We start from the raw sequence: 13,816 nt of genomic DNA on the forward strand, positions 1-13,816 counted from the left end.
ACTTATATGTGAACTTATATATATCACCCGAACGGTGCACCCAATCGGAGCATTCATATGCTGCTCCAATGGTGCCCGCTTCTCATTTTTTCAAATTGTGTATAGAATCCGTTTGGTAACTTCCACAAAGTTAGACGTACACGCTCCGCAGCGCATGCTTCTGTATGTAGACCTACATTCCCCAGTTTGGTTTTCTATCCGTATGCATAGTTACGTTGGGGGAATTCTCTGTGCGAGTTACTCATGGGTGCGCCACTTTGCTTACGAGATAGAGATGACCTAATGGAAAAAAAAATATAAATAAGAAAAAAAAAAAAAAAAAAAAAAAAAAAAAAAAAACATATTCTGCTTTGGTGATAAAATTTGTGTCCACCGGAGAAGTTACACACATGTAGGTATTCTTTCCCACGCGCTTCTCCCTCTGCCTGCCTATATCACAGACCATGCTTTTTCGACACTGCGTTGGTAGATGTTACACAGAGTGACTAATCTCTCCTGTTTGTATACTTGAATGTACATATTTTTTTTTTTTTTTTTTTTTTTTCTTCTCACAAGAGGCAACTTACCCACGGAGTTGTTTTCCCTCAACGAGGAGGATTCATCAATTTTAAAGAGCTCGCTCGTTCGTTTATGAATCTACCAACCTCCCGTGATCTGTACAAAAATTTTTATCCATTCCTGTGTATTCCTTTTTCGTGATTATAAAGAATATTTGCTGTAGTTTGTGTAATCCCAGTGAGAAGTTTTTTTTTTTTTTTTTTTTTTTTTTTAATTTTTCTCACTTTTTAATTACACTTCTGCAATGCCCGTGGTGTATTCCACAAACAGCGCTTGAGTGTGCATGCACGTATTACTACTTTTCTGCATGCACAGGTGGATTGTGGTCCATATATGGAAAGTAGCACCGATCGAATAAGTTTCACCACGTCAATATTTTTTCTTTTCGCTCTGTTTATGTAGAGAGAGTTTACATCCCCCTTCTTTGTGGACAACCCTTTCAGTTTTTTCTTGGTTGAATGACACCACCAGAAGTTCTCCGCGCAGTACAGCCAAACTGCGCCAATTTTTTACTGCACGACTCACTCAGCACGAAATATTGCCCCTCGAATTGCATTTCCCCTAAGTACTTGCACGAACCTGTGCCTACCTCATTCAAGGGGATCACACTTGTGTTCTTGCCGTCCCCCTTTTAACCATTTTTGCGTTTTACCTGTGCCCAGTGTGTAATTTTTTTTTTTTTTTATTTAAACGTGTACATGAAAATAGGAAAGTTCATGTGAGGCATATGTATACACATTCGATAGAAGTTAAGCTGATAAAATTCCGTCTGTTGTTTAGTGGTGTTTTTTTTTTTTTTTTTTTTTTTTTTTCTGAGCGAGAATTGCAACGAGGAATAGCTGTTACACATTAGCAGGGAGGAAAAATCCCAGTTATCAATGTTCACACGGGAACGACGATGCGATGAAATCTACAACCCAATTGTAAGAAAATATTACCAAAAGAAAAAAAAAAAACAAAGAGCAATCAACAAACGCGTCCAGGGACACACACCCCAGGAAGATCTCTACACACATGAATAGATACATCAATGCATGTTGCCCGCATTTACGGCCTTACGAAATCAGCCACTGAGTATGAAAACTACCGTTTTTTAAAATAAAAAGCGTATCCCGTCCTTTCTGCTACCCCCCGTGTCTTTCTCCTTATCAATTGTGCCAAGGGTTTTTAACGTGCCCCCTGGTGAAAAGGTTACATATACATGAAGTACATATATATATGCTCTATGTATATAATTTTTTTTTTTTTTTTTTTTTTTTTTTTTTAGTGACTGAAATGACAGTTTAAATGAGCATTTTGAATGTCTTTTAAGTGCAGTTTGCTTTAATTCAGTGAACGTGTGCATATATTTTGTGTCGACCCCATTTCGATCCCTTTTGTGATTCTCGCGGCCCCGTTCGTTTGTATCGGTCTGCCCAGTCGCTGAGTTCTACCGATCAATTCTATCGTCGCTTTCTGTGCATTTGTACTTCTGCCCCAGGGGAATAGAAATTTTTTTTTTTTTTTTTTCTTTTTATGTATGCACCAGAAGGGCTTGCTCCCGCTGTTCCACTAGTGCACGTACACACGGATAGGTTTAAGAGCATACCTACCAAAATATATAACCGCTGTTCCACAAATAACGACGCAGTCATTTTTCTTCCACTGCTACGTTTTAACGACGAGAAGGCGTAGAAGAGTTAAGACACAAGAACTGAAAGAGAAGGAAACCCAATTATCACATTTGTTCTTACCCACCCTTTATTGTAGTCAAAATGTATGTGTACAGGGAAATATGAATTAGAAGACCACCTGTTGCGTAGCTTTCTTCCTCCTGTGTGAACTCAGACATGTCCACCTATCTAACGCTTCTTCACTACCACCCTATGTAGGCTTTACAAAACACAACTCTGCTCCTTCTACGCGAAGGGAATTTGCGCTAGAGGAAATAAGTGCAGCTGGGCTCATGGTGAGTTGGACGTTAGACCCATGCCAAAATTTTACAAGGTAAAAGATTGGTGAGGACGATTCACTCCTTATCCCGTCGTTTGTTGTCGTGGAAACGTCACCATTGCTTCCATCACGTTTATCACATTTATCACGTTCATCATTTTCCTTTTATTTTTGCTTCCCCCCTGGCAGACAAGAATGTGCTATACATTTCTATCAGGAAGTTATTGCGAAGCGTCCAAGTGTACATTTGCACACACAGAGGAAGAACTGCGAGGATCTGGAAAGGCCCTTCGATTATGCACCAAGTACTTTTTGGATGGTTAGTTTTTTTTTTTTTTTTTCCCCTCTTTTTATGTAAACTGGTATAATTTTATTTGTATTATATTTCTGTGTTTTTCAAATCGAATTTCCCCCACTCGCTCCTCTTCATATGTGTTTTCGTGTACCGTTGTGTGCTTATTGATGTTTCGCATGAGGCTTGCGCTCACTGCTTCTCGTTGTTCCTCTCCGAAGGATACTGCGCCAAAGCAGACAAATGTCCAATGGCCCACAACATAAACCAACTGGACCCCTCCGTGAAGTTCTCTAGTACTGAATTAATGAACAGAATGTACAATGATGAAGTGGACGATGAAGGAGAGGAGCCCAATTTTTACCAACGGAAATCGAATAAGAAGAGGGACGAAAGTGGAAGCAACAAGGGAGACAATTGCAGTGCTAACATTAACGGAGGAGATCCCCACAAAGTGCGAAACAATATATACAACGTGAAGGACAAGGAGGATATTTCCCCTGATGACAATAGAAATCGTTATGCAGTAATAAGCCATTTAGAACAAGTGGAAAAGGATGCACAGTGTTTCCACAGAAACACTTTTAATTTTTTAAAAAATCACGGGAAGAAGACGTACAGTGAGTATCTGCTCGGGGAGAGTGGGGAGATCGGTATGTCCCGAGTGGGTCATCATGAACACGAACCCATGTGACACTTTTCCTGGGGGTTCTTCCGTTGCTACAAATTCGCATACTTAATGCATTGCCGTTTACAGTGCCTGCTGCATCACTCATGGAATTCCGTCTTACCTCTTTCCCCGCAGAGAGAGATGCCCAAAAAAGCAGAGGCGCGAAGGGAAACAGCTTTTCCAATATGAATTTTACCCCCAATGGAGGGTTCGATCAGAATGAAGATGTTGCAAAAGCCAGAGAGAGCGTATCATACAGAGAGTTCACCTATGATGCTAATAGTTTTGGACGTGAAGGTGAAGGTGTGCCCGCGAAGTACTTTGCATATAGACTGAACGGCGTGGGCGCGATGAACGGAGACCACCTAGGCAAAGCAAATATATCCAGTGAGAACCAGGAAAATGGATTTTCCCCCACAGAAAATGTGTTCCTCCCTAGTAGGGATGATTTTGTTTGCAATTTTGGGACCATGAACAAGTTGGATAAAGGAAATGTGCACTCGAGCATGGGATCAAACATGGGATCAAACATGGGCTCAAATATCATCCACAACATGAACTCCAATTTGAAAATTGACATGCTGAACGGAATGGAGAGATATAAGAATCTGAACTTACAGGCAGAAAACTATTTTTTCAACAATATAAAAAAGAAGGAGTATCCGGAGAATTCCCTTTTCGACTCCAATACGACTACATATGAACAGGTGAAGAATGGATCAAATTTCTACAGCGACAATATGGCGTATTTGAATAGGACTAAGGAGAATATAGACAACTGTGATGATCTAGGATTGCGTTTTAACTACAACGGTTGCCCTGCCGTTCAGGAGGATGTTGGTCATGGGAGCGGATTTCACGATGTGGCCAATTCACATAACGTGAATGATGCCGGTGATTCGATCTGCTTCAGCCAGGAAGACAGCTTTAACCGTTTCAGGCTTGAGACCCTGATCCAGAATATGGACAACCTGAGTATTGCCAAGAAGCAGATGCCCACGTGCCCTCTAATGGAAGAAATAAATGGGGAAGGAGCCTCTGACGATCAGCCGAAGGAACTAAAAGACACCAAGGAGGGAGAAATGACTTCCGAAGGAGATATCTACACCGGGGAAAATATCAACTCGGAGTATAACCATTCGCATGAGGACTACCCCGAGGACAACAAAGCGGTCCTAATAAAATCGAAGGATCTTCACTCTGAGGGAGAGCAAATGTACAAAGGCGCCTCCTTATCGAAAAATATAGCAAATAATGAATTTAAAAAACTTATTTTAAGTGACAAAAACACCAACCATGGAAAAGAAGAAAATGGCTACTATGGGAAATGCCACAGCGGAGTTGGGGTAAGTGCGACAAATGGAGCAAATGGATTTGTTGGGGGAGGCAGGTATGCCGACTTGACTTCGAATGAACTAACCAACCTCTGCAACCCGAAGAACGTCCAAACGAAGATGACCAATTTGTACAGTCATCAGAATAATGGAGCCCCAAACAATAGCCTCGGAAATGTTAGCAGCGCCCACGACCAAAGGAAGGACGCCCACTACAAGTTAAGTAACCTTTATAGAAAACTAAATTCGCAGAAGAACATGACCGGAGTGAAGACTTCACAAAAGGAAAGTAGCAACTGCAACTTGCCCGATGTGTTTAATGACCAACACTACGCCAGTGCAAATGTGTTTCCTTCACAAGGAGGAGTTGGAGAAAAAACTGAAAATTATGATACTCAGGCAAAGAAGAATTTTTTTAACTACATAAATAACTTCATAGAGGGAGGTACGACTGCAAGTAGACCAATAAAAATGGACAAGGACAGAGTCATCGAAAACGAGATAGGTGCCCGTGTGACTGTAGATAGTATGTTCCTAACAAATGGAAGTGAAATCCCGCGTGGAAGTTGTGATAGTCGTGATAGTCTCGGTAAGGACACACTGATGAAGAACATTCTGATGGGCAAGACAAACATGTACTGCAGCCCCAATTCCAATGGCGTCAATGAAGATGAAGAAGGCATAAAAAATAGAAGCAGTTACAATTCAAGGGAAAGGAATATCACGAAGGGTGATTCAGAAGGGGAACTGAGCCGAACGGAGGATCTACAAAAAATGATAATGAACGGATATTCCAATGGTATTGGTAGCTATAACATGGGTGACTTTTTTTTCTTGAAAAATGATGGAGACCACCTAAATGGCTTGACTCATCCTCATGGGGAAAATATTCCACAGGGTATAACGGACAGTTTTGCAGATAACATGAATTTGGTTGATATGGCTGAGGTGAACTACGGTAGTATGAGTCCCTCCAAGGTGGGGTTCACTAGGCGAACACAAGAAAAAAACGTGGGTGCAGAAGGTGGCTTGCTGAATGGGGGAAGCCATAATGGAGGGTGCGGACGAGGGACCCAAGGAGAGAACCAAAATCAAGGCTATCGCAATGATAATTGTCATGCGGAACACCCACATGTAGGCATGTACAGCTACGCCAACCATCTGATGGAAACACACACAAGCAACTCACCCCTGAACCAACACATAGATTCATACGAAAAGGCCTACAAGAGTGATGAGAGCTTCACCAACTATGTGCACAACAGTGGTAGGGAAGTGGCAAAAAACAATTTAGTGATGAAAAATGGGAGACGAGGAGAGAATGATGAGAACTTTTCAGACGGCAGTATCCAGGATATTAAAAAAAATACACGCAGTTACAACCCCCTGACGTATAGGTTCAGCGGGCTCTGCGAATGCTTAGCCAGAGGGGAGGAAGAATTGGAGAACGCAGAGGAATATGAAGAAGTGGACGAGGAGAAAAGTTCTGAGGAGGAAAAAGTGGTGAAAGAGGAGCGGGAGGAGTAGAAGACTAACAAGCGGAAAAAATATAGTACGCCTTCCACGCAGAAACAGCGGATGGAACAAAGGCAGTGCAACTGTTGTCGCCCCCTCCCCCGATTTGCAGGGAAATGTAGGTGAATATGAAAAGTGAAGTGTTCAGAAAAATGTAGTTTCCGAAGGATGATGAGATCAACACGAACGAATTCTGCGCAGTAGCTTTTAAAAAAAAAAAAAAAAAAAAAAAAAACGAGCAGTGCTTTTCCTGCTAGCATGTCTTTCATTTCATCTCCCAATATGTGTATGCCTTCCCAATTGAGTCCAGCACGGAAGGAAAGTTGTTCCCTCCGTTTCTTTTCCAAAGGCGTACCCTCCATATGAAAGTATTGTTTTTTCCTTCTTTTTTTTTTTTTTTTTTTTTTTTTTTGCAGTAAATATCCATTCGGTGGAGCGGAATGCGTCTTACCTGTTTAGGCACACCCATCACAGGACATGTGTTGTATATTTCACGACATGAAGAATGAGTCCCTGATTTTTGTTGTCCTTCGATTGGGCGCCACATTTTTTATTTGCGCGCTTGTTCAGTTAACTTGTACAATGGTCAGTTTTCCAATTTTTTTTTTTTTTACGTAAAATTAATTTTTTTTTTAAAAGTTCATCTCTTTTTTTTTTTTTTCCGTCCTTTTTTTCATTCTTCCCATAGGATATGCTCTTTTTTAAACGTTGCGCAAATTCATGACCTTTTTAATAGAGCTCGACATTTTGTTCACTTGTTTGTTTTCGCCTGTATCATCTTTTTTTTTTTTTTTTTTTTTTTTTTAACACACAACTGGGGGGTTCAACATGGTTACACACTGCCTTTGTTCATTTCTCATACATTCCCGCTGTGAGGAAATACCAACGTCCATGCAGATCTGAATTTTTGGTGTATCATTTTTTTATCGTTTCCATGGGCAGGTTTAGCTTATGTATGCGCGATAATTATCCTCTGTTTGCTTGACCGCGTGGTTCTTTGCGTGTATTTTTTTTTTTTTTTTTTCTTTTTCTTCCTTCCTCGCGTTGCCAACGGTAGTAATAATGAAAAAAGGCGAAATAAAAATGCAACACGTAAGAACACGCCACAATACATTTTATAAGAAGCGTTGTCTGCACAAAGAAAAAAAAAAAAGTGCCCCATAATCCGCAACGTAAAACGGCCGAAAAAAAAAAAAAAAAAAAAAAAAAAAAAAAAAAAGTACCAAATCATCCGGTTCCCCAAAATACCTCTTCCCTTGATGGCAGTTGCACGTGCAAGGTTAGGAGAATTCCTATTTCGCTCACTGCATGAATATTTATTTTATTTTATTTTATTTTTCGTGTTTTCCAATTACATTATATCACAGTTTGTAAAGTAGCGCAGAGGAAAGGCCAAAGGAGGGGCCGCTTTGTAAGGACCAAAAGGAATGACAAATTAAATGTCGACACAGGGGGGGTTGTGCATATGCACGTGTTGCATTACTTTTATGTGCTTCTATTTTTTTTCTTCTTCCTCTTTTTTTTGTTTCTTTCTTTTCCCGTTCTGATTTTCCCCCTTTGTCCATTTCGTTGCACACGTTCCCCTCGTCTTCCTCGAAAAACTGAGCAAGAAGGGACACCTCAAGGGGGGGAGGGTGAACATACCTTTACATCAGTTAAGGTACTTAGCAGTCACCCCCGGCGTGGTAGAACAGAATGCGTAACTTTACGAGGATCCTGCTTTGCCGCTCCCCTTCCGGGAAATGCCTGAGCAAAAGCGCCCACCTCGGGGGAAATCACCCATTCCGCTTTAAAAAGGCACACATAAAAACACTGCATAATTTCCTGGATGTCCTAGAATTCGAAGAGGGGAAGGAAGACGATACGGAGTACAGACGAATCGATGAGCTAAGCAAATACATTGAAGTTGTCAAAATTAAGGACAGCCCAATTAACGAAAGTAAGTATTATGGATACAATTTCGAAAATGAAGATAATTTTTTTCATCCCAATGGAGAATTGAAAAACTTACCTGAACAGGTCAGGCAAAATGAAGTAGAACGAATAAAGGAGTACATACATATTCCCCCATTCGTTTTAACGAAATTATGCGAATATGCATTTAGGGAAATTCTATTTTTTCTAAATAAAAAACATTTGAAGCAATTGAGCAATATATTGAAGGATGGAGAGTCCAGCAAGAACGACAAGTATGTCGCCATGACTTTAATTAAAAATGCAGTGATCAGCGCTGAGCAGAACTTGCCTGGGTGTCAGGACACGGGGACAGCTATCATTTTGGGGAAAAAGGACGAGGAAATATTAACCACTTACGAGCACAAGTATTTGAACTTAGGCGTTTACAATGCCTATCGGAATAATAATTTTCGGTACAGCCAGCTGTCTCCTCTCAGTATGTTCAGCGAGGAAAATACAAAAAACAACTTGCCTTGCCAGATCGAGATTTACAGCTCCGTGCGCGGGGCGAAGGCACATGGTGTGAAGACACCACCGGGGGTGCAGTTGTCTGCCTCGTCTACTGCTCCCATCGATTCATCCCCCAAGTACGAACTGATATTCATCGCCAAGGGCGGCGGGAGCGCAAACAAAACCTTCCTCTTCCAACAAACCAAGAGCATCCTGAATGAAGACAAGCTTTACGATTTTCTCCTCGAGAAAATTAAAGAAATCGGAACCTCCGCATGCCCCCCATATCATTTGGCAGTAGTCATTGGAGGGCTTTCTGCAGAGATGAATTTGAAAGTGGTTAAATTAGCATCTTGCAGATATTTGGATAATTTGAAGAAGGAGGGGGGAGGATATGGAAAGGCATTCCGAGACACCAAGAGTGAGGAGATTATTTTGGAGAAGGCACAGGCGCTAGGTATAGGTGCTCAATTTGGGGGGAAGTACTTTGTGCATGATGTGAGAGTGATCCGTCTACCAAGACATTCCGCTTCTTGTCCCATTGGCATTGGTGTTTCTTGCTCAGCTGACAGACAAATAAAATGCTTGATTAATCGAGAAGGGGTATTCATGGAGGCTCTGGAACACGATCCCATTAAATACCTCCCAGAAATTACTTACAATGATTTGAAGCAGATCGGAGGGGTTGCCACGCGCACTGGGGGCGATGATCACGCAAAAAACGAAACAGGGGAAGGCCTACCTGGGGAAGGAGGCGTACCCATCAACCTTAATCAGCCCATGGAAAGCATCCTCAAATGTCTATCCGAACATCCCGTGTCTACGCTGCTGCTCCTATCTGGCAAGTTAATAGTCGCCAGGGACACAGCTCATAAAAGAATAGTGGATGACTTTGTCATGCGCGGAATACCCATCCCAGAGTATTTTAAAAAGTTTCCAATTTATTATGCAGGCCCAGCCAAAACTCCGGATAACTATGCCAGTGGATCATTTGGACCTACCACAGCTGGTCGTATGGACGCCTATGCTGAAGTGCTTATGAAAAATGGGGCTTCCTTAATTTCACTGGCCAAAGGGAATAGGTCGTCCGTTGTACGGAGCGCATGTAAAAAGTACCATGGGTTCTACTTAGGTAGTATAGGTGGCCCTGGTGCCATTTTGGCGAAGAAAAATATAAAGAAAGTAGAGGTGATTGACTTTGCAGAGCTCGGAATGGAGGCTGTGCACCTCATCGACGTGGTCGACTTCCCCGCCTTCATCGTCATAGACGACAAGGGAAACGATTTTTACAACAAGTGGATTCCCCTGTAAAGGGAAGGGCACAATAGCGCAACGCAGCTGAGTTCAGCCGTGATAAAACCTGTATGGGACAACTTTCAATTATGGCGATGCATCAGGGTGAAGTTTTTCTGATTTCCCCCTCCCACGGTTTTTCTACCTGATGTCTACGTTTGCGCAGATTCTTCAGTCAGGGAGGCCGTAAGATAGATCCGCCTCACATTTTTCGGAATTTTTTTTTATTTATTTATTTTTTTTTTGCATGCTAATTTTCGTGTATTTCACTAGGAGTGGTCCACCCGTGTGACAACGGTGTGACAACGGTGTGACCACGGTGTGACGACGGTGTGACAATTTTTTCTGTGCAAATCGACTTGTTGCTACTGCTTCATCGAAGGAGCGCTGGTCTTCCCCGCATTTGACACCCATTTAGGGGGAGGATTGGTTTTATTTCGTATATCCTGTGAACTGTGTCTGGTAGATGATAGGCCTCTTCTGATTTTAACGACCTGCTTTTTGGCGATCTGTGTGGGGGTTGTTGTGGTTGATACTGATGGGTTAACACTTGACTGGATTCCCTTCTTTGGGGGGGCAGCCTTGGGGGGATCTCTTTGGCCTACTTTACCCTTCGAGTCGGTTTTATTTGCAATTTCGATGAAGATTTTACCACCTGTTGGATTGAGGTGAATCGGCGCGCTGCTTACGCCGGCGTACGGGCCAGCGGTTTTGGAAACCTTCCTCACTGCTGATGGGCGTCCTCTCAGAGGGGTACTTTTCTTTCCCCTAGCACCTCCACCAGATCTGGTAGATCCGCTAACTCCCCCATCGATGTTGTACCGATTGTTCCTCTTGATGAGAATTCCTGTGTACTCCTCTCTGTTGCTCCTATTTTCCATAAGCAGTTTAACTGTCTTCACGTGGTCTATCACGAATTTGTAGAAATCGTAACATAGTATCCTTCTTTGTATGATCCTATTGGTGTGTTCCTCCGTTTGTTGCGTTAGTCCATCCATAGACACATCAGTCCGTTTTTTCTCATGAAAGAAATAGCAATTATTTTTGATGCACCCATTTTTTATAGGTATGAGTTGGTCTCGTTCGTGTGTGTAACTGTCTTCCCGCGGTTGGTTCTCCCCGCCCATAGGGATGTGGGTCTTCTCCCAGAAGGTGCACACATAATTTCTATCTCCCTCCTTTGTCATGGTATGTAAAGTTTTCAAAACATTCAAAAGCATCAATCGTATGTGCCCTAAACATTTGACATATGAATTTGGGGATAGATAATTTATCTTGGTTTCGGAAATGCACTTGCGTAGGTCATCGTAGTAGGGTTCCTCCTCTTCGGCCATGTGTGGGGGCGTTGTTGTTGTTGTTGATGGCTGCGCGTGGCAAGTGCCCCAGGCGAACAGCCGCTTTAAGTTGGAAAACAGACAGATGATCAGCTGAATGATCACAGAAGCATCGTAGCATAGGAGGAGATCAAAGGAATTCCTCTGCATCTGATAAACCAATTCAATGATTTTTTTGGTTTCTCCAAGTAGGAGATAATTACATATTAGAAATATGTTGGGGTACATGTCTTCTTGGTTGATGCGATACATCAGGTTGGACAGATGGAGGATATGATGAGATTGCTCCGTTTTTCTCTCCTTATGATGTTGCTGTTGTTTGTGTTCTCCGTGCTGTCTGTGATATTGATGTACTTTTTCGTAATCCTCCTCATGCTCGTTGCGAAACTGGTAACTGTACATGTCGCTACTCATGTATAGGCTACTTTCCTTCGTTGCCGAATAACACTTGATTAATTTTACTTTTTTTTTTTTTTCGTTTTGTGTAGATTTCTTCCTGGTAGAGGAGGAGTAGAAACCCTCCACAAAATCGAATAAGTGCTTGTCCATATATAAAAAGAAGTACGTTAGGAAGGATGTATTTACGTTGAAATTGATGTGTGGTGGGTATTGGAAGAGAGCCTTCTCTTCACTGAACATCATTGTCTGCTCGGCTCCCCTCTGTAAGATGTCATTCATGTAGTCGCTCATCTTCTTGTGTATTTCTACGCTGTCCGTTTTTTTCCTGTACCCCTTGGTTCTGTTCAATGAGATGAAGCGCTCGCACTCGGTGACTATCTGCGGTAGACAGGCGGGGTGGTTTATAACATATAGTTGTGCCCTCAGGGAATCACACACAAAAAAAAAAAAAAATAATAAATAATTCAAACAAAAATGATAACACATACATAAGTGGCAACACAAAGGACAACAAAATTGCTAGTCAATTGTTCACACACCTTCTTGAGCCACTTATTCAAAGCTAGCAGGACGAAGAGGTACATGTTCTCTTGCGCAACCGACTCCGTCCTCTCGAACTCCTCAATAATCTTCCACAGAAACTGGGGTACATCGTTGACTATGCTCTTGGCTTTGTTCAGAAATTTATTTACAATTAATACCTCCTTCAGTTTATGAGATTCTTGAAAGATGTGATTTTCACTTACAATTCTAATCATGTTCTTTTGTTCGTCTTTGAAAATACCATCGGCTCGGTCGTTCCTTTCTTTGGTTACCTTGGCGGAGCTCCTGAGCTTCCGAAGAAAACGCTTCCTCTGCTCATTTGCATTCTGCGTGCGTGGTGCCAATGGATATGGGGATACACCTCTGGTGTGTGTAAGTGGATGGAAAGAGGTACACATCTTCCTTATGTGTAGCTAATCCATGGCGTTGTTTTGTCTGATCAGGTGTGAACATGGGGGAGGCGAATGTTCCCCAATCAAGCGTGTCGCCTCATCGCGCCTACCAAGTAGTTTTCATTCTTCGTTATCGTGGAGTACCTCTTAACGAAGGTGTTCCTGTAGTGCCTAAATTTGTACAACGCTGTCGTGTCGTAGGGGGGATCGATTTTGAGGGTGGTGTCCATTTGAATTTGCCTCTTCGTATTGGGGACAGGAGGAAGTGGTCATGAAAAGAGAGGTACACATGAGATGATTGGCGTGTGGTCTTCCGTCGACGCGAATAACAAGATACCACAGCGGTTATGTCGGGGGGACATCACCGTTTCTGGGGCGGCGTGCCTGCTCAGTGAACCCACTCACCTTCTCTGGAGCTTCCACAGTCGTGCAAATTTCACCTGTTTTGGTGAGTTTGATTGCCCTCTTTAAATTTTCCTTTATCTCCATGAGGTTTTTATCCTTAAGGGGGGAAAGAAAGGGGGAGAGGGTCCAGTGGAACAGACTAATCTGTGCGTTAGGGTAAAGTTAGCAAAATTAAGTTAGGTGTATCATGTTATTCACATCAGGTTTGCACATCCCGTGCTTGCCGCACCACCGCTCTGCAGCCGCTCCCTCTGTTACGTGCGCGCGTTGCCTCTCCACATCTTCCTTCAGCTGGGAAAGGTTAGCATGGACAGAGTTATAAAGGCTCTCTTTGTACAGAGAAATAATTTTCTGAATAAGCTTATGATATTCATCAATCGTGACTGCAAAAATGTCTGCCACTCCTTGGATATAGCTGTGAACAAGTCGATACTTGTTTGTTAAACATATAATGATGTAGTCCATCATTTTTAGGTCCTGATACAGCTCGTCCATTTTGGTGTTGATGAAGGAGTTTGCACGTGAAGTTATAAATGTGGACAAGCTTTTTTCTTTTTCATATTTTTTGGTGTGTTCCTTTTGGGGATCCTCTACACGGGGAAGTCACCCACAGGAAGGAAGAGGGGAGAAGGAAGCTACAGAAATGGTGGATCCACAGATAAGTCTTCCCTTTTTTTTCATGAACCTATTAAAATGGATTACTTTTTTTTTTTTTTTTTTTTCTTTCCTTTTTTTTTTATTTT

General features: G+C 42.2%; 3 protein-coding genes across 3 annotated transcripts; 2 read left to right on the forward strand and 1 right to left on the reverse strand.

Annotated features, from left to right (window-relative positions):
- Window positions 1-2,312: 2,312 nt before the first annotated feature.
- PKNH_0725500 (zinc finger protein, putative) lies at window positions 2,313-6,313 on the forward strand (the record flags this gene model as incomplete). The annotated part of the gene is made up of 5 exons (XM_002258511.2): window positions 2,313-2,314; window positions 2,430-2,544; window positions 2,680-2,809; window positions 3,004-3,435; window positions 3,588-6,313. Coding segments are annotated over 5 exons (3,405 nt in total).
- A 1,683-nt stretch (window positions 6,314-7,996) lies between these two features.
- Window positions 7,997-10,018, forward strand: PKNH_0725600 (fumarate hydratase, putative; the record flags this gene model as incomplete). The annotated part of the gene is made up of 1 exon (XM_002258512.1): window positions 7,997-10,018. One exon carries the CDS (start codon window positions 7,997-7,999, stop codon window positions 10,016-10,018), a length of 2,022 nt encoding a protein of 673 aa, XP_002258548.1.
- Window positions 10,019-10,365: 347 nt separating this feature from the next.
- On the reverse strand, window positions 10,366-13,568 carry PKNH_0725700 (conserved Plasmodium protein, unknown function; the record flags this gene model as incomplete). Its single annotated transcript, XM_002258513.1, has 5 exons — window positions 10,366-12,111; window positions 12,273-12,602; window positions 12,779-12,910; window positions 13,074-13,169; window positions 13,332-13,568. 5 exons carry the CDS (start codon window positions 13,566-13,568, stop codon window positions 10,366-10,368), a joined length of 2,541 nt encoding a protein of 846 aa, XP_002258549.1.
- Between the last annotated feature and the right edge of the window lie 248 nt (window positions 13,569-13,816).

The sequence above is a fragment of the Plasmodium knowlesi genome (assembly GCF_000006355.2).
Source record: "Plasmodium knowlesi strain H genome assembly, chromosome: 7".
Lineage (NCBI taxonomy): Eukaryota > Apicomplexa > Aconoidasida > Haemosporida > Plasmodiidae > Plasmodium > Plasmodium knowlesi.